Below are 18,783 nucleotides of genomic sequence, written 5' to 3' on the forward strand. Positions count from 1 at the left end.
GCAGTAAACTTTAAAGGTCTTTGTCAGATAATTATTTTTCTCACATAAAACCTTGATGAAAAATATTTCTGGATATTAAATTCTATAGGTTTGGTTGACTATAGGGGACAGTACAGACCAACTAAACTCTGTAATGAAGTTATTACTGGGAATTGCTGGTCAGCTGTGTTGTTTGATATCACTTAATGATTACCTATAAATGTTAGGAGACTGTGTCCTGAGTGGTAGCTATTTTTCTGCTTAAACACTAAGTGTTTTTAAGGTTAATTTTCTTGTTTGATTTTATCGAGGATAGATGATTTCAGTATTCTGGACAAGCACTTGCTCTGTAAACAGTGATAACAGTCACTCCAGAATGGAGTTTCACAGATGAGAACCATGATGCCAATGTAATTCTCTCTTTTTTTAATTTATTTATTTTCATTGTTGTTCAGTTACATTTGTCCCCAGTTTTTCCCCCTTTTGCTCTTCCCTGCCCCGTCCAATCCCTGCTCTCAAAGACAATCCCCACCCCATTGTCCTTGTCCATATGTCTTTTGTACAGGTTCCCTATCCCCCATTACCTCCCCTCTCCCACTCCCCTCTGGTTACTGTCAGTTTGGTCTTTATTTCCATGTTTCTGGTTCTTTTTTGCTCATTTGTTTTGTTGATTAGGTTCCACTTATAGGTGAGATCATATGGTATTTGTCTTTCACCAACTGGCTTATTTCACTTAACATAATGCTCTCCAGTTCTATCCAGGCTGTTGTGAAGGGTAGGAGCTCCTTCTTTCTTTCTGCTGCATAGTATTCCATTGTGTAAATGTACCACAGTTTTTTGATTCATTCATTTACTGATGGGCACCTAGGCCATTTCTAGCACTTGGTATTGTAAATAATGCTGCTATTAACATTGGGGTGCATAGGTTCTTTTGAATTGGTGTTTCAGGATTCTTAGGGTATATTGCCAGCAGTGGAATCACTGGATCAAAAGGCAGTTGCATTTTTCATTTTTTGAGGAAATTCTGTACTATTTTCCTCAGTGGCTGCACCAGTCTGCATTCCCACCAACAGTGCACCAGGGTTCCCTTTTCTCCACAAACTCACCAACACTTGTTTGTTGATTTGTTTATGATAACCATTATTTTCTTTCTCAAATCTTTAAATATCTCCTCTTGATGTTCTCAAATTCATAGTGATGTACCTTTTTGTGGGTTATTTTCTATTATTAATTGCTTAGCCTTAGGAGGCCTTTCTTAATCTAAGCATATATCCTTTAACTGGGAAGTTTTCTTCTTGTTATATCTTTGAGTATTTCTATCCCTCTATTTTCCCAAAACACCTGGTAAGCCTTGGTTGTCCACCCATATTTGAGAAAAGGCCTGGTTGGACTACTGTAGAAAACTGACATGGGTTGGCTTGTGGCTGATTTCTCCACAGGTTTTTCCCTCCTATACTCTGAGAAGGACCATTAAGTTGGTAGGCATCACTTTAGGGTATGTGGTCAGGGAGCAAGAGGACAGATTTGCATCCCCCTACTCCGAATAAAAAGACTGTGTTCCTGGGTGGCTAACCTCCCACAGTTGGTTGAAGTTCTGCCCAGGTAGGCCTTTCAGTTTCTTCCCATAGCAGTGTTCCGTTTTTATACTAGGGACGAATGGTTTTATATTGTGGGGATGGGCACTGGCAATAGTAGGCAGCTCGCCCATTCTTTGTTTCTTTAATTAATTACCCTGAATGCTGCTTCCTTTACCTAGCAACTTGGAGCGTGGTACCTTGCTGAGACTGCAAGTCAGAATAGCTCTCTGCTCTGCTATAGCCTTTCATGGGCCTTCTACTTTTACCTGTTAATACATTTGCATCTATTTTCTGACTTCCAGAATTTGTCGAAATCCCTTGTTTATTAATACACTTCTTCCATCCTCATTGTTTATGTCCCAGATATGTTCCCATGTGTAAATTGTTTGCTGACGTTTCAGGGAGTTCTAGAAAATGAGAGGAGGAAAACATGTATGTGCCCACCATCCTCAACTAAAAGTCAGATGCAGTGTTCAGTAAGCCAGTCTAGCCCTTGAGAACTTAAACTAGCAAAGACTGGCTTCAGCACTTATTGACACTATATATTAAGAAAATTCTATTATCTGCCCTGGCTGTATGGCTTAGAGTTGAGTTGAGCACTGGCCTGCAAGCCAGGGGGTCACTGGTTTAATTCCTGGTCAAGGCATCTGCCTGGGTTGCAGTCTGGGTCCCTGACTGGGGTTGTGTGAGAGGCAACTGACTGATGTTTCTCTCCTGCTCTTCCTCCCTTCCCCTCTCTTTAAAAGTAAATAAAATATTTTTAAAAAACAGAATTCTATTATCAAAACAATAAAATTATTTTATCAATTTAATTTAAAATATAACCAAATGCTTTAAATAGAAATTACTGTCATTTCAATGTTAATAAATGTAAGTAATTATAAACATATATTTATATATAATATATAACAAATACAAAATTATAAATAATAAATTATTTGTCTCCATTATACTAAATATGAGAAACTTTTCCTAAGTGAATGTGTTCCCAGGGGTATGACCTGTTAACAGATTTTAATGTCTTCATATGTATACCATCTAAGCATCAATCCTGGGTCCTTATAATATAAGGCCAACTCTCTGAGTAAGAGAAGGGACTTGCACAATAAAGTTCAGTGTAGAGGGCTGGCACTTCTGGTTACTAACGGTCTCTCAAAGTCTGGTGTTCCAGAGAATCCCTGTGCCTATAAGTATCTGGAAAACCACTCTTTATTGGGAATTTTTTGGCCACAAAGACTTGCCTACTACCAGTAATAATGTTTTTTCTTTGAGAGTCTTCAAGGAAGATTTTTCCAGGTATACTATGAGGTAGAATATAATATTAGTATGCTCTTGTATGAGCACATACAAATCTGCATTTCTTATTTTTTTTAATACACTTTTTTTTTTTTTTAAGATTTCATTTGTTTATTTTTAGAGGGGAAGGGAGGGAGATAGACAGAGAGAGAGAGAAACATCAATGTGCGGTTGCTGGGGTTATAGCCTGCAACCCAGGCATGTACCCTGGCTGGGAATCGAACTTGGGACACTTTGGTTCCCAGTCTGCGCTCAATCCACTGAGCTACGCCAGCCAGGGCACAAATCTGCATTTCAAGTACACTTGTGGTGTGGACTCCTTGGAGTATTTTTCTGTTATTGAGAGAGGAAGAGAAACATCGATGTGAGAAAAGAACATTGATTGGTTGCCTCTCACACACGCCCTGACCGGGATGAACCCATAGCCCAGGCACATGCCCAGACTGGGAGTGGAACCCATGACCTTTCGCCTTGTGGGAAGACACCCTACCAACTGAGTCACACTGGCCAGGACTGGAATGTTTTTTATTAAGTTTGTATTGGTGGACAAATTTGAGATGCTAAGTTTAGAGAAATTTCCCAGATGATTTTATTTGTTGTTTAACAGTTTAAAAAACTATTTTATAATGCTCTTTTACTTTCATTTTGATACTTTCAACAGTGTCCCTATTGGTCTTATAGAACAGCATTGTATTTACAATATAAATTTTAAGAGTAGAGATTAAAAGTGCCAAAGGACAGGGTGTAGGTCCTTATTAACATTGGAAGTTCAAGACCGGATCCCTTATTGAGACCGAAAGCCTTCAAGCTAGGTTGTGCATTTACCACTTGATCCTAGACCTGGTATTTAAACTGTGCTGTTAGCTAAAACTACTTAAGTTTGTTAGACATTAAACTGAGGTATGTTACCATGCAATTCAAATCAGCCTTAAGCTTCATTTAAGAGGTAATAGTTACTATTTCTTAACCTCTGTCAAACAAGAGGAGAACATATTGGTGACAGTGTGGACTTTGTATTATAGTACGAATTACGTAATAAGAGCGTAATACATATTTGTTGAATTAAGTAATCAGGACCTCAGTAATTTCACTTATATTTTATCTTCTTAAGGAACCTGTTTATCTTATGAATGAATTCTGGTTCATTCATTGCTATGAAGATTATTATTCTATGTGATCAAGGAAGATTACAATCCAGAGTTACTGTTCCAGAGCTATGTCCTCAGTCTCCTAGGTCAGTTTCTACTTCTGTCACCACCAGATGTGGAGATGAATTTATTGAATTAAGCACTGTATAAACATTAAACCACAAGAAGAACAGAGTATTGAAGGCTCCTGATTAAACAGGAACATTAACATTTCATATGAAGAGGTTGGAGGAGTTTTATCTCTTCTGTTATAAACATCTTGAAGGCAGGGATGAGATTTATTAAGTTTATATTCCTTCACATACTTGATACCCAGATTTACCAATTGTTAACATTTTGCCACATATTTCATTATGTATTTCTTTTTTTTCTTTTTTTAATATATTTTATTGATTATGCTATTATAGTTGTCCCATTTTCCCCCCTTCACTCCCCTCCATCCTGTACACCCTCTCCCACCCATATCCCCCCCTTCAGTCATGTCCATGTGTCATACTTATAAGTTTTTTAGCTTCTACATTTTCCATACTATTCTTACCCTCCCCCTATCTATTTTCAACCTACAATCTATGCTACTTATTCTCTGTACCTTTTCCCACTCTCTCCTCCTCCCATTCTCCTGTTGCTAACCCTCCATGTGATCTCCATTTCTGTGGTTCTGTTCCTGTTCTAGTTGTTTGCTCAGTTTCTTTTGGTTTTGCTTTAGGTGTGGTTGTTAATATTTGTGAGTTTGCTGTCCTTTTACTATACATGTTTTTTCTTTATCTCCTTTTCTTAGATAAGTCCCTTTAACATTTCATACAATAAGGGCTTGGTGATGATGAACTCCTTTAACTTGACCTTATCTGAGAAGCACTTTATCTGCCCTTCCATTCTAAATGAAAGCGTTGCTGGATAGAGTAATCTGGGACATAGGTCCTTGTCTTTCATGACTTGGAATACTTCTTTCCAGCCCCTTCTTGCCTGTAAGGTCTCTTTGGAGAAATCAGTTGGCAGCCTGATGGGAACTCCCTTGTAGGTGACTGTCCCCTTATCTCTTGCTGCTTTGAGGATTCTCTCCTTCATTTTTACCTTGGCTAATGTAATTATGATGTGCCTTGGTGTGTTCTTCTTGGGTCCAACTTCTTTGGGGCTCTGAGCTTCCTGGATTTCCTGGAAGTCTATTACCTTTGCCATGTTGGGGAAGTTCTTCTTTATTATTTGTTCAAATACGTGTTCAATCTGTTGCTTTTCCTCTTTCCCTTCTGGTACCCCTATAATTTGGATGTTGGAACGTTTAAAAATGTCCTGGAGGTTCCTAAGTTTCTCCTTGTTTTTTTGAATTCTTATTTCTCCATTCTTTCCTGTTTGGTTTTTTTTTCTTCCTTCTGATCCACTCTATTGTTTTGAGTCCCAGTTTCCTTCCCATCACTATTGGTTCTCTGTGCATCTTCCTTCATCTCTTTTATGGTAACCTGCATTTTTTCATGTAATTTGCACCCAAAATCAACCAATTCTGTGAGCTTCCTGATCACCAGTGTTTTGAACTGTGCATCTGATAGATTGGCTATCTCTCGGTTGCTCAAAAGGATGAGCCCTGGGGCCTTGATCTGTTTTTCTGTTTGAGACATGTCTCTCTCTCTCTCTCTCTCTCTTTTTGGTCTGGTCACTCCTGTTATGTTGAGGGGCGGAGCCTTAGGTGTTCACCTGGGCTGGGCACCCCAGGTGCTAGATTGTGATGTTGTATGTGGGGGCAGGGGCGGGAGGGAACAATGGCAGTAGCTCAGTTCTCCCAGGACCTCGATCCCTTCCCTGGGATCCTGGGCCGCGTGCTCTGCCCTGGTCCACAATCACCGCCCCACTGGGTCTACCAGCTGCCGCCTGCACACTCAGGGTCCACCCGCTGCGATCCTGTGTGCCCCAGATGCCTTACGCGCTCCCGGTTGCCTTATGCGCCCAGTTCTCCCCGTTCTCCGAGCACGGCTGCTCCTTTCCACCCCTCCTACTGGTCTGGATGAACGGGTCTACTTCAACTTCTTGGCTGTCTGACTTCCATTCAGATAAATTCTCTGTCAGTTCTGGGTGTTATTCTACCTCTAAATTGTTGTTGTTCTAATCTTGGTTGTTCGTGGAGGTACGGTGCATCCACCTATGCCTCCATCTTGCCGGAAGTCCTCATCATTGTGTATTTCTTATAAGAAGGACATGCTCATATCAAAATCAAGAAACTTAGCATTTTGATATAGTACTATTACATAATATTTCATATTCTTTATGGTTCATATTTCATTTTTACCTGTTGGCTCATTAATTTTTTCATAACAATTTTTCTCCTAGTCTAAGATCATTGCGTTTAGCTGCATGTCTCTGTAGTCCCCTTTGATCTGAAACAATCCTCTGCCTTTCTCTGCCCTTCAGAACATTGGTATTTTTGAAGAGTACAGCATAGTTATGTTATAGACAGCTTTATATTGGCACAGAATATCAACCAAGTTTTTTTTATCTTCACTGAGAACATGCTTATTGATTTTAGAGAGAGGGGAACAGAGTGGGGGGAGAGAGAGAAACATTAATGTAAAAGAAATATTGATGCCTATTATATGTGCCCCAACTGGGGACCAAATCTGCAGCCTTGGCCCCAACCAGGAATTGAACCCATGACCTTTCAGTTTATGGGACCATGCTCCAACCAACCGAGCCACACCAGCCAGGTCTCAGTCAAGTTTAAAAATATATATATTTATTGAATATTTTGGGGAGGACACCTTTCTTTCAAAATGTTTAACATGGGAAAGAAATGTGGTTTTTAGAAAAAAATATGTGCTTTAACTTACAGACTTTGATTTAAATCACAGTTCTGCCACTTAACTAGCTTTGTAGCATGGGGCAAGTTACTTTGTCTCACTCACTCTCAACTTCCTCAGCTCTAAAAGGGTATAGGTTACAGGTGGCAAACACAAGGCCCTGCAGACCTAATTCAGCCCCTCACCTTGTTTTATCCTGCCCAGCACCTTGTTTCTACCTGGTGGTAGTGCCCAGCTCCTTGCCCCTAGTTAAGGAGTAGTTACATTTATACAGTCCTAAAATTACATTCAGCCCTTTGAAGACAACCATGAGGATGATGTGGCCCCTGATGAAAATGAGTTTGACACCCCTGATACAGGTAAAATGTTGGCATTAAGAAATGAGATACGGTGTCCTGGCTGGTGTAGCTCAGTGGATTGAGTGCCAGCCTAAAAACCAAAAGGTCGCTGTTCATTTTCCAGTCAGGACATGTGCCTGGGTTGCAGGCTAGGTCCCCAGTTGAGGGTGTGTGAGAAGCAACCAATTGATGCATCTCTCACACATCAGTGTTTCTCTCCCTCCCTTCCCCTCTCTCTGAAAGTAAATAAATGAAATCTTAAAAAAAAAAATGAGGTAGTGTATGTAAACAGAGCAGCACATAATGTGTGTACAGTGAATGGTAACTAGTACTCACTTTAATATAACTTCCAACTTGTAAAAAGATAAACTGCCCTTGCCCTGTTCGAAGATTAAATACTTCTCTAACTCTAATCTATAGAAGATAGTTGAGAAAAAGTCAGACTTGGGATAAGAAAGTCTGGAAATCAGTTAGTTGTCACATTTTATTTTTTCCTTGGACTTACACATTGCATGTCACAGTACTCTAGATTTTCCTACCAAGGGCACAGAGGCCCCTCTAAATTTTTGCTGTCATATTCAAGTGTCTGTGGTATTTGATACTTTACATGTGCTGTTTATTCTCCAAACTTAATAACTAAGTACAAAATGGTAATGTTGAAGAAATCATTTACAGAGACAACTGAGTATTCACTCGTCAGTGGTTTATTGATGTAACCTGTGAGCTGATTCACTGGAACGTGGCATAGTTAAATCTGGCTTCTTCCACTCCAGACTTGGTCCAAGAAACACTTGGCAGCTATTAAATCGCTATTCTTTGCAGTTATTTGGTATAATTTGCCACAGAAGTAAATTCCAGGAGGTAATATCCTTGCTAGGTTGTATTCTTGCATGACTGAAGGAGTTCATGCTAAAGGCCAGTGGCCTCTAACTCAAAGTGATTCTTTTGTCAGCCGGGAAGACTTCCAGCGGATTCCAGAACTTGCCATCAACCCACTGGGAGACCGGATCATCAATGCCTTTTTTCCAGAGGGGTGAGTCCCTGTGGTTATTGGGGTTCTTTCTGAGGCTAATTTGGAATAGTGACATTGGTTGGGTCATCTCAGACCATGATCCTCCTGACTATATTGGACATCCCTAACTTGGTCATATCTAGAATATGTTTTTTTCTCCCACCTTCCTCCCATTTTAAACTTCAGGTAGGTATATAAGCCCATCTTCAAAATTCTGTTTTTGATAACTTTATCTTTGATGTAAAACTAAACTCTTTAAAAACTGTATTTCGCTCTTACTGGTGGTGTTCATGGCATTGGACATCATCCTCCTGCAAACCAACAGGTCACTGGTTCGATTCCCAGTCAGGGCACATGCCTGAGTTGCAGGCCAGGTCCCCAGCTGGGGGTATGCAGGGGCAATTAACTGATCAATGTTTCTCTCACTGTCCTTCTCTCCCTCCCTTCCACTCTCTCTAAAAATAAATAAAATCTTTTAAAAACCTCTTTGGAAATTATTTCAAATTTACAAAAAAGTTGTAAAAATTGAAAATAGTACAAAGAACAAGCATGTATCTTTTACCCAGGCACATCTGTTGTTAAAGCGTTGCCTCGTTTGCATGTGCTTTACATCTCTCAGACTGAGCCAATAAAACTGTAATCAAGACACATGTATAATTATAATTTTCTAGTAGCTACATTTAAAAAGTAAAAGTGAACAAAATTAACTCATAAATGAATAAAGATAAATTAACTTTAGCAAGATATATTTTATTCAATCCAGTGTATTCAAAGTATCATTTAATATGTAATCACTTTTAAAATTATTAATATAATATATCTTAACATTTTTTCAAATGCCTTTCATCCAGTGTGCTGTAATAATAAGACAAAATATTAGGTATTTTATTCTTTTTTTCCAGCTTTATTGAGATATGATTGACATATAAAATTGTGTAAGTTTAAGGTATACAACTTAGTGATTTTATAGATGTATATATTGCAAAATGATTACCACAGTAATGTTATCGAGGTTATATTCATCACCTCATATAGTTAACTATTTTGTGTGTGGTAAGAACTTTTACAGTCTACTTTCTTAACTTTCGAATATATATACAGTACTGTTTAGTGGCCATGTTGTACATTACATCCCCAAAACTTACTCATCTTTTAACTGGAAATTTTACCCTTTGGCCACTTTTATGCATTTCTTCCATTATCTATTTTATTCTAATATAGTATTCGTATTCCAGTTTTATCTGTTAAACCAATAATCTTTTTTATAGCACTCCCCGCTCCCCTGCTTAAATACAAGATCCAGTCTGCTGTTGTCCAGTCAGTTGCCGTGTGTCCTTAGCCCCCTTTGATCTGGAACATTTGCACAGCCTTTTTTTTTTTTTTTATGACATTGACTAAGGATACAGTCATCCCCAACATACACTTACTTTTGCAAATAGAGTTGGGTTTGTCTAATGTAAAATTGGCTTTTGATATGCTTCACTGCTTAATGTACTGCCTTCAGAGTACTGAGTAAATATTTATTGATTTGATTAGGTGCCTTTTCATGAATACAGTTAATCACATAATCTTGTTTTAAGTATTCTCTTTAACAATCGCTTCCTGATTCCTTGTGGCTTGCCTGTATGACCCAGAGGGCTTTAAGAAGTTACATGGTTTCTAGTTCTTAATAATGAGACTAAGTATCAGTGTGGACACTATCTGATAAAATGCCTGGAGAGGAAATTTTCTCTGAATTTGAGAACAAAGGGATTTGCAAGTTCAGAAGTTGGGTTCTCCTACAAATCTGAGTGATGGCCAGAGGAAGAACACTGGCAGCAGCCAGTTTATATGAAGATAGGAATATGAAGACTGAGACTTACCCTTTTCAGATTGCTGTTGACCATGGGAACTGTCCTACCCTCCCTCATTTCCCGTTTCTCTCCCTGAACTGTCATTTGTTTCAGATGTGGTTTTTCCATTCCCCCTTTTAGCAGTTGGAGAGCAATGAACTTTCTGCAGAGATAGCTTTCACAAGTATGCTTTGTATTCAGATCTTTTGCCATGAAAAGGAAACCCAGTAGAGTCATTTTGCAAACTTTTTTCAGAGTTCCACAGACATGCTTGATTATTTGAAGAAGCAGCTGGTGGAAAACTATTTATAAGGCCAAACCACCTTTGTTGTGACTATAGTATCACCTTACCTGCCATCCTACCCAGGTATCTGCTGCTAAATAGGCAGGTGTATGTGAGGATGCTGAGGCCAACACTAGGCTACACGGCTAAGCTCTTAGCAAGCTGCACCTCTGTCTAATCAGTTATAGATATTTGGCTTCCGGGTTCTTTGTTTTTTCTGTAATCTTGTGCAGGTGGACTTTTTTTTTTTTTTTTAAGAATGAGACTTGAAAGTGGAACATTGGTATTTAATTACCTTTCACTCAGAGACGTTATGGCAGTAAAATATGTACTCATTAATCTGTTTTTGCGGCATATAACTCAAATCTTATTTCACATTACTTGATTCTTCAGATCTTATATTTTTTATAAGATACCACTCCATTAGTAGTACAGCTACCTTGAGGAACTGAAGGTCATTCTTTTGAGTACAATGGGCTCATGAGCATTGAGCTCTACCTTTAGAAGGTCTCTGATCTGTGTGTGTCTACCTGGCACTTGAGAGACCTAACATACTGCATCTATTCAATGGGACATACAGAGATGGGGGTTTATTCTGAGGGAGCCATAAGAACCAGGCAACTAACTATTCTTTCTTTGACTGCCCTAGATAAATAGTTGTCACATGGGACACTCTTTTTTTTCTTTAATTATTTTTTTTATACTTTTTATGCTAAGGTAATTTATTATGGTTTATTTTACAGTCTCATCATGGAGAGTATTAACATTTTTCCTATGATGGTTTTCCACTGTATTTTACTAAATCCTTTTTATCATTATTTAATGGTTTTCTGGTCATTTTAAAAGATTTTTATTTATTTATTTTTAGAGAGAGGGGAAAGGAAGGAAAAAGAGGGAGAGAAACATCGATCAGTTGCCTCTTGCATGCCTGTAACCGAGGGCCTGGCCTGCAACCCAGGCATGTGCCCTGACAGGAAATCTGAACAGTGACCTTTTGTTTTGTATGATAACGCCCAACCCACTGAGCCACACAAGCCAGGGCTCTGATCATTTTTTTTTTTTAAGACTTTATTTATTTACTTTTAGAGAGAGAGGAAAGGATGGAGAAAGACAGGGAGAGAAACAGCAATGTGTAGCTGCCTCTCACACATCCCCTATCCTGGGGACGAGGCCTGCAACCCCAGTCAGGAATCAAACCAGTGACCCTTTGGTTCGCAGGCCAGCACTCAATCACTGAGCCACACCAGCCAGGTCATATGGTCATTTTTAAATGGATTCATTTGCTAGTTCCCATCCCATGTGTGATTTTGTCAAACTCTGTTACCACCCTTCTCACTTTCCGCCTAAGTGTAAGCAATCAAGGTGTCAGGAGGGTCAGCTTCTCCTACAGACTCTCTCCTTGGCTTTTAGAACTCTGTTTCCGCCCATTGCCTTCACGTGCTCATCCTTCTGTATTGGGACATTCTTTTTTAATATTAAAAAACATTCTTCATTTATTCAGATTCTGGAATTATTTCTCAAAGGATTATTGAATAGCCTGTGGCATGATAAAACACTTTTCTCTAAAGTACCAAAAAGCTTTACACATAAAAAGGTCTTTCAAAACATTGTGATCATAAAAAATGGTGGTGGTAGGGGAAATCTATCCAGTTATGAGGGGAGTAATAGAATCATGATATAGATACACAATTATGCAGGCATTTACAGTGTTTCAAAGTGTTTATATTGATCGGAGACATGCTTAAAAGTTTTAAAAAGCAAGAGGCAATAGGAACAGACTCATACATACAGAGAACAGACTCATGGTTGACACTGAGGAGGGTGTTGGGGGATGGGTGAAATAGGTGAAGGGATAAAGAAGTAGGAAATGGCCCTGGCTGGCGTGGCTCAGTGGATTGATTGAGTGCCAACCTGCAAAACAAAGGGTTGGTTCAATTCCCAGTCAGGGCACATGCCTGGGTTGCGGACCAGGTCCCCAGTAGTTGGTGTGTGAGGGGCAACCACACATTGCCATTTCTCTCTCTCTTTATCATTCCCTTCTCCTCTCTCTAAAAATAAATAAATAAAATCTTCAAGAAAAAAGTATGAAATGGTAGTTACAAAATAGTCACAGGGATGAATAGCACAGCTTAGGGAATATAGTCAATAATACTGCAATAACTATGGGGTGGGGAGAAGTAAGTTTATAGTTGTGAGTATGTGAAAACACAGAGTTTATTTTGTATTATTTATTTATTAATGATTGTATTATTTTCCCTGTGAATAACTGTAAACCTATGTTTGCCCCACCTTGTATGTATGGTGCCAGGTGGGTACTGAAAATATTGAGGGGAACACTTTGTAAAGCATATGATTATCTAACCACTGTGCTATACACTTCAAACAATATAAAATAATACTGAATGTAAACCATAATTGAAAAATTTAAATTTAAAAATAAGTAAGTAAAACCAAGATACAAAATCATATGTGCAATATGTTCACAATTATCCAAACAGCTTAGAAAAATTGCTGGAGGAAAATAATATTAATGATAGCTATAATTGATTTTTAGAACAGGAATGGTTTTTTTCTTTCTACTTTTTCCCCATATTTCCAAATATGTATTTATTGCTTTTATAACAAAATAAACTTTATTATTATTTTTTTAAGATTTTATTTATTTATTTTTAGAGTGAGGGAAAGGCAGAGAGAAAGAGAAGGAAAGAAACATCAGTATGTGAGATAGATATCAATCAGTTGCCTCTTGCACACCCTCAACCAGGGACCTGGCCTGCAATGTAGGCGTGTGCCCCAACTGGGAATTGAACCAACAACCTTTTGTTTCATAGGGTGGCGCTCAATCCACTGAGCCACACCAGCCAGAGCTAAACTTTATTTTAAAACAGCTTTTCCATAGTATGCCTTACCTTAAAATGTCACTATGTGACTGCAGGGGAGACATGGGAGGTGGTTGGGAGTCATTGGTTTGAAATGACCACCTTGCTGCTTGCTGCAGAGTCTAAAACAGTGAGTTTGAATCCTGGCTTGCCTGATACTATGGCCCTGTAGTTACTCGAAATCCTCTTTGGGAAAAGAGAGAGAAGTATATTCAATAGGTGACTCTGACCCTGGTTAATCACTTATAAAATGGGAATAATACTACCTGCCTCACAAGGTTTGGGGGAGACTTCAATGAAGATATTTTTATGAGCACTAAAGTATTGTACTATGCATATGGAAAGAGACTTCATTAAATTATTGCCAGTATATTGAATTCATAAGAGATGATCACCCTGGTTGACACAGTGTTGTTTGTTGTCTCCCAATCAGAGAGGACCAGGTAAACTTCCGTGGATTCATGAGAACTTTGGCTCATTTCCGACCCATTGAAGATAATGAAAAGAGTAAAGATGTGAATGGACCAGAACCCCTCAACAGCAGAAGCAACAAACTGCACTGTAAGAAGCTAAAGTCTTCTGATGTAAAATATTTGCCTTTCATTTCTTACAAATTATTTACTCATTCATGTATTCAACAAACATTTATAAGAGCATAGTGTTTAAGAGCTCAGACCCCAAAGCCAAACTGGCTGGGTTTGAATCCCAGCTCTGCCACTTTTTGACCATGTGACTTTGGGCAAGTAGGCCTACTGTATGCCAGGCAGCATGGTAAGTGCTAGGGTGACAACAGTGAAAGAGATCCAGCCCCACCTGTAAGAAATAATGATAGTCCTCAGCCCGCCTTAGAGAGAATTTGTTAGATATTGGATCAAAGTAGGGGTGGACAACTAGGTTAGTGCAAGATTTCATTTTTGTCCCCATGCCTTTTGCCTCCTTCCCTTGGATGTTTATTAGATTTCCCTCTGCCCTTGTTGGCTTATATGATATTGCCCAGTCACTTACAACACTTCTCTAAGAAATTGCAATTTCATTTCTTTTTTCATTTAATACAAATCAAAATTGGAATTGAAATTGTATTGGTTGAATCCAAGCTTCTCATCAAGGGTACACAATGGTATACAGAGAGGTCTTTGAAAAGGCTTTTTAATATTGAAACAAATACAGATAAATATTTATAGACTATCAGGCATAATTTACATTCATTTTGGAAAGTGGTGCAGAAGACTTAAAATAAACCTTTGATTTGTGGCCCTTGGGCCATATTCCCAGTCTCCCTGTCTATAGGATTGGAGGATGAGTTCACTGCTTCGTTCAGGAAAAGAATTTAAGAAGCACTGAAATAAGTATTGCTATATAAGATAGGGAAGATTTTTGAACCAAAATAATAAAACACTGCTCTTCTTTATTGTAAGATCATGTACTTAATAAAGAGCAGAACACTTAAATATAAACAAAACTGGATGTAAAAGAAAATAGAACTCTAATGAATTGTGCTCAAATTTACTGTATACTGTATTAGTGAATTCTAGTTGTTTCTTCAAGACTAAATACTGTTTGAGACAGTCTTACGTTTTGCATTGTAAGAATTTTAGCATACACTTAGTACGTGTTTGCCTGATTCTGACATTGGTGTAGTAGAAATTTTCTTACTCATTTTTGTCAGATGAGGAATTGATCAATCATTGAAAAAGTAAGCTCTAGCATAGAATTATAGAAAAGGATACATGGTTAAACATTTTATTTTGCCTAATATAGTTAAGAACACATTTACTGGCCCACCTTTTGATACAGGACCAACAGTTGTTTTGTTTTGTTGTAGTGTAAGTCTGCAGATGGGAGTGGTGTGACTTTTTGTAGAGCAACATCTATAATGTATAGCCTAAGGTTTCTAGTTGCAGTTGAAGGAGAAAGAAAGCTTAAAGGTACTCATTAAAGCATTCTGAGAATAGGATCTTCTTAGGTGTTTTTTTCCCCTCAATATTTTATAGTTCTGCCATACTTACTTTAACAAGGTTTTTTCACTGACTTAATAATTTTGTCTTAGAAATAGTCTCATTTTCTTAGAAGCAATAACTTTTCACATGTGTTTTGGTTTTTATTAAATTACACAGTTCTATTGAAAGTGTAAATAGTACAAATAGTTTTAGGACTGTCAACATACCCTGACTCTTGGTACCCTTGGAAAACAGGTGGAGGGGACACTCGCAGAGCCTGTCCGCTGCAAGTGTCCGGTGTGCCACCACATCACTCAGAGCAGTTTGTAGAGGGGCAGGAGAGCGCCCATGAGTCCAGTGAGTTAGTTGAGGAGAAGATAATAAGAGACATTCTTTGCACTATAAAACTATGCTTATTTTCTAATCCAGGATGAGCGGAAACTTTTTAAAGGTCATCAGATCTAACACAAACCTGTTACCTGAGTTCCATCTACAGCATGGGCTCTACTTTCTCTGAGTCATGAGAGTTGATGACTTTCATGACTTGGAAGTTGGTGAATCCTGTTGACCTCATCTCAGAATGTTTTGAATCATAAAATAAAATACACAACATTGTAAAGGAAACCAATTCAGTGAAATACAATTAACAAAATATTAAAACAACCTTGTGATATAGTAATAGATGTGCTTCTTTATTATATGTTAAGTAACAGGATGTAACGTTGGAGCCTTAAGGCTATGAAACAGCTCTGTACTTCAAATGTGGTAGTATTGACACAAAGCTACTCAGGTGATAAAATTGCAAGGGAGTGATAGGTTAGAATACTTAATAGTTACAAATCTGTATCACACCAGAAAGACGTTCCCAGTGGTATGCTGCAGGGCTCTTTCAGCTTTTTGTTGTTCTTTTCCTCAGTAACTTTTGACTGAAATTGGAATAAGCAAATATGGAGGGCGTGGCAAAAAAGAGATTATCTTCTGGAGAGTGGGGTTTCCCCTGCTGAGTGTTCTAGGAACCTGGCTGTATCAGTGTACCAGCTGGCATTGTTGTGAGAGGTTGCATTTGGCCTCAGTGAAATTTTTTTTTGAGGATTCATTCTTTCAACACCTTTGCCCATCATCATGGGTGATTTACAAGCTCACCTGCCCACACCACACTGAGTATTCAGTGATTTTTGACCAAAACAGAATGACTTCTATGCTCCACCCTCCCTATTCACTGGACCTCTCCCTGAGCAACTTTTTTTGTTTCACCAGATAAAGTCCTCAAAGGGAAATGTTTTGCCAATGTGAAAGAAGTGAAACAAAAAGTGGCAGAAACACTAAAAGGCATTGAAATAAACAAGTTCAAAAACTGTTTTGAGCAGTGGAAAAACGTCTCGATAGGTGTATTACATCAAATGGAGAATATGTTGAAGGTGACTGGAGTTTAAACATGCAACAATGAATATACAATGTTTTATAAATAAATTCCGGGTATTTTGGGGTCCTCCCTTATATACTGGGTTTCAGGTTGACTATAAACTTGGAGGCATAGTTAATACAGGAAGTCATAGAATCAAAATCAAAAGATGTCTTGATAAGCTGAAAAAATCTGGACTTAGTTTTACAAAATGAATATTATAAGGGATAAACTAGAGTGCTGCACTTGGGTCCAGCAACATCTATAAACAAGATCTAAGGGTAATCCTAAAGTGAAGCCACCGTACACTGTGACTGCCTGGCCTGTAGCACCCCTCCCTAAAGCAGTGCAGTATTAGCCTGTGAGAAGAGAAATGTATCATAATGAGAATGGTGGTAATCCCACCCTGTGCTAAAGAGAACACACCTTGGGAACCATACTTCAGTTTGGATTCCAGAGATATACTAGAGCATATTTATAAGAAAGCAACTAGAAATTTGAAGGTATCAAACACCATATAAATCATTTTCATAAGGAGGAGTTCTTTTATTGTAAAAAAACACATAACATAAAATTCACACCTTAAACATTTTTAAGTGTACAGTTTAGTAGTGTTGAGTATACTCACATTGTTGTGAAACAGATCCCCAGAACTTTTTCATCTTGCAATCTGAAACTCTATACTTACTCAAGTCCCCTTTCCCCCCTAAGAAGGAAGGTTTTGAAAGAACTGGGCATAAAGTCAGCAGAAGGAAATACTGAGTTAGAGATTTATCTTCAAATACATAAAAGTCTATCATGTGGAAAAGAATATATGCGGTGCAGATCATGGAGATATTTTATTTCAACAAAAGGAAGAATTTTTAAAAGAGAGATACTTGTGTATGGATAGTGCCGCCTCAGAAAAGGTAGTGATTCCCTGTTCAAGAAAAAAGAGCACCTTGCAGCACACTGCGGCTTAACCCAGGGTCCACAAACAGGAGTCTGTAAACGTGGGAAGGAAAAATAGTATGTCTTTTTCTCCCAAACCCTATTAAAATTCGGTATTTCCTTCATTTATGAATGTTGGCAACAAACCACAGCAGAAATAGCAGCACCTGTGGCAATGACACCAATAGAAATCAGACATAATTATTTCACATTTAGTTGTAGATAAATATCTCAGTTTATTTGTGTTTAACAGTAGTTCAAAATCATGATAGTTCTGTGATCCAACAATATGTCAGTTTCTCAAAAAATTAAAAATAGAATCTCCATATGACCCAGCAATTCCAATTCTGGGTATGTACCCAAAAGAATTGAAAGCAGGGTCTCCAAGAGATGTTTGCACACCCCTGTTTATAGTAGCATTATTCATAGTGGCTAAAACAAGAAATCAACTCACATGTCTGTCAGTGGATGAATGGATAAGCAAAATATGGTGTATACATACATAGGAATATTATTTAGTCTTAAAAAGGAAGGAAATTCTGATATAGGCTGTAACGTGGATGACCCTTGAGGACACTATTTCAGTTACAAAAAGATAAATGCTGTATGATTTCACTTAACATTAGGTACTTAAAGTACTCAAAACCATAAAGACAGAAAGTAATAGTGGTGGTTGCCAGGGATTGGCAGCAATTGGTAGGGGAAAGGGGCCAAATGAAGAGTTACCATTACTAAGTATAGAGTATCAGTTTACTAGATGAAAAGAGCTGTGATGGATGTTTGTGATGATTGCACAACAATGCAGATTATTTAATATGCCACTGAACTGTACACTTTAAAAATAGTTAAGATGGTAAGTGTTTTATATGTATTTTACCACAATAAAAAAAAAAAGCACCTTGACTGGTGTGGCTCACTGGGTTGAGCATCAGCCTGCGAACCAATGCAAAACAAAGGGACGCCGGTTCAATTCCCCATCAGGGCACATGCCTGGGTTGTAGGCTGAGAGGCAACCCATCAATGCTTCTTTGATACATTGATGTTTCTCTACCTCTCTTTAATAAATAAAAAAAAATTTTAAAGGAAAGAAAAAGTAGTAGGTAGGGTGAATTGAACTCCTTGTGGGTTTTAAAGGTTTCTACATTGTAGACCTCTGAATCAGTAAGCAGTTAATAGTAAGAAAAAAATACTTAACTTTGTATTCCCATGATTTGATTCAGATATTTTATGCAACACATCTACACAGTCCTTTCTTCATAGTTTTCTTTCTAAATCACTGTGGCCTCAATGTCTTAATTCACGCTGACCCTAAAAGAACTTTTCCAAATAGCATCAGTGTCCTTGGTAGTACCCGGTGTGTCACGATGCCTTCACTGACTCATCTGGC

The 18,783-nt window shown here is 38.2% G+C and overlaps 1 protein-coding gene across 1 annotated transcript in view; it reads left to right on the forward strand.

The window, feature by feature from the left end:
• CHP1 (calcineurin like EF-hand protein 1) overlaps positions 1 to 18,783 on the forward strand; it is a 43,969-nt gene that overhangs the window by 12,701 nt on the left and 12,485 nt on the right. The window contains exons 3-4 of the mRNA XM_028506079.1: positions 8,074 to 8,154; positions 13,561 to 13,688. Coding sequence (XP_028361880.1) covers positions 8,074 to 8,154; positions 13,561 to 13,688 — 209 coding nt within the window. The remainder of the gene's footprint in view (positions 1 to 8,073; positions 8,155 to 13,560; positions 13,689 to 18,783) is intronic.

Source organism: Phyllostomus discolor, chromosome 1 (genome assembly GCF_004126475.2).
Source record: "Phyllostomus discolor isolate MPI-MPIP mPhyDis1 chromosome 1, mPhyDis1.pri.v3, whole genome shotgun sequence".
Classification (NCBI taxonomy): Eukaryota; Metazoa; Chordata; class Mammalia; order Chiroptera; family Phyllostomidae; genus Phyllostomus; species Phyllostomus discolor.